Here is a 2,313-nt window from a genome sequence, read left to right on the forward strand (position 1 = left end):
TGCTGATAAGTGTCGCATTCCTTGAACGTGTCTTTGTGTAAAATTTCGCTGAGGCAAAAGCAGATTAAATGAGGTAATTGAAGAGGAACTTTGCAGCCGCGTTTCTAGGAAAAGATCAGAGATATTTCAATTGTGACGCAATCGGAAAATATTGATGGACATTTTTCACGACACTGAACACTAAAGCAATCGTTTGACCCCAACGTGGCAAAAAAGCACTCGTAGATTGTTAGCAATGCAGGTGTGATCTCCGCACCAACAAGTGTCCAGCACCGGATTTCATCAGCAGCTGTAGGGCTGACCCTGCGTTGTTGTGTCGTTCGTGTCAATAACAAGCTGCGAACACACGTGGGTTAAATATAGTGTACTTGTCATTACATTTTGGACACATCGTCTCTCGTCCAGCGATGTCATGCTCAGAAACAACGATGACTTGCTTACGTTCCCTTTTCCCATTGCACTGCGCCTCGCATTCTTCCAGCATCTTCTCGTTTCCTTACATCCCTACTCTCCTACTTAGTAACGGACATGAATAGCCATGCACGTTTTCCAGACATATTTTTAAAAACAGCGTCATAACACCGCGACACATCCGCTCGTGCTTACAAAAAAAAACTTTATGGGAGGCTCTCAGAAGCGGCCTCGGCAGAACGGGCACCTGACCCGCCTTCCGGGCGCCCGCGCCTGGATCGCTCGCAGGCACCGCATGCAGCCGTAGGCGTGCAAGCAGGGTAGGACCGCGTCCCGGCGGACCTAGCTGTTCCACGGCTACAGGCCTACCTGGCATTCTATGGGGTAAGGGAACAACACATCAGCGTTCATAGCCTAGCATGTTTGAAATTTTTCACTTGCTGCGTTGAAATGAGACAAGTACTGAATTTCGCATTATCACCATTTGTGTGCGTTCTGCCACGATGACCATATGTTATTATTTACGTACAGTTGAAGGGGTCTGCATCCCAACGCTGCGAATACTCCTCAACCATTACGTTGCATACCAATAGTTTTGTATTTGTCAGCAAGGGTTCGCTGCTTTCACGCACCCCCATTGATTTCTTGTGTCCAAGCTTCAGTCGGCGCTTCATTAGTGAAACTGTTTTGAACTGATGTTATCCTGGAGTCACATTGGTTCTTGTTCTAACGAACCTTGCTTTTTTGTTAAAATAAGGATCAATTCTGGCATTTGCAGTGTATCGGAACAAATGGTTTATGTGCGTCATCGGAAGCCAATATAACACGATTTCGTACAACGCGGTTTTCACAAGAAAACCATGAGTCCCCTACGACAGATAACTACGCCTAAACTTACTGGTCTGGGCTGGTTCAACGGGCCATTGTGCCCCCCGGCGGAGGCAGGGGCATCGTGGCCTCTAGATGGGGCGGCCCCGGCGGCTCCGGGGACAGCTCTGGTGACTGGGGCGGCTCCTGGGGCTCCGACGGCTCCGGTGGCCCCAGCAGCCCCAGCAGCTCCAGCGGCCGGGGCGACTCCGGCGGCTCGGGAAGCTCCGGAGGCACCCGCTGCTCCGGCGGGTGGTCCGGCTCCGTGGCCTCCGGTGGCCTGGGTGGCTCAGTGGCCTCCGGCGGCTTGGGCGGCTCTGGCGGCTCCAGATGGCCCTGGAGCTTAGGCAGCTCCGGTGGCTCCGTGACCTCCAGCGGCTTGAGCGGCTCCGGTGGCTCTGGACGGTCCGGCGTCTCGTCGAGTTCGGGCGGCGTGGGCTTTCCTGTGCTGCTCCGGGGGCACCGGGGGCCCGACAGCTCCAGCGGCCTGAGTGACCCTGGCGGCTCTGGGGGCTCCGGCGGCTCCGGCTGGCTGAGCGACTCTGGTGGGTCCAGCGGTCTGGGCAGGTCCGAGGCTCCGTCGGCTCTTGCGGCCGGGAAGGCTCCTCCAGCCATGGCAGCAGCTGCTACAACCTGATTGCGGGCGAGAAAGCAGACATTAGAACCGAAGATAAGCGCTGTAACCAACTGGAAACTCTCGCTCTACGGTGGGCATGGAGGGCTTCAGAAGCGCTTTCTTGTCGTAACTTGTGAACGCTGGTAACCACGGTTGGTAATGTTTTGGGTAGCTGAGTTACCACGCACTTCGACACGTTTTGCACGCGGAGGATGTTTCTAGCCGCGACGGCTGATGATCTATAGCGTGCCTTTCAAGGTCATGCCAGTGACGTTTTCCTTAGCAGTGACAAAAAGTTTAATCCCCCGGGAAATGCATCTCACAGCGAGTTTTGGAGACCTCTTTTTCTTCGGTACAGTACCTGTTCTGAGGTGCATTGCTATCGTTCCGGTGTCTTTAAGGTCAGGCCACCCAATATC

The 2,313-nt window shown here is 54.2% G+C and overlaps 1 protein-coding gene across 1 annotated transcript; it reads right to left on the reverse strand.

Moving 5' to 3' along the window:
* Window positions 1-1,323: 1,323 nt before the first annotated feature.
* Window positions 1,324-1,893, reverse strand: LOC119107306 (proline-rich protein 2-like). Its single transcript, XM_037230730.1, has one exon. The coding sequence runs from the start codon at window positions 1,891-1,893 to the stop codon at window positions 1,324-1,326; it is 570 nt and encodes a 189-aa protein (XP_037086625.1).
* Window positions 1,894-2,313: the final 420 nt, after the last annotated feature.

The sequence above is a fragment of the Pollicipes pollicipes genome, unplaced genomic scaffold, assembly GCF_011947565.3.
Source record: "Pollicipes pollicipes isolate AB1234 unplaced genomic scaffold, Ppol_2.1 Scaffold_6686;HRSCAF=7923_pilon_pilon_pilon, whole genome shotgun sequence".
NCBI classification, from domain to species: domain Eukaryota; kingdom Metazoa; phylum Arthropoda; class Thecostraca; order Pollicipedomorpha; family Pollicipedidae; genus Pollicipes; species Pollicipes pollicipes.

Bases quoted from the DNA above. Each gene is read 5' to 3' on its own strand.
- LOC119107306 (XM_037230730.1), bottom strand. From the start codon at position 1,893: ATGGCTGGAGGAGCCTTCCCGGCCGCAAGAGCCGACGGAGCCTCGGAC.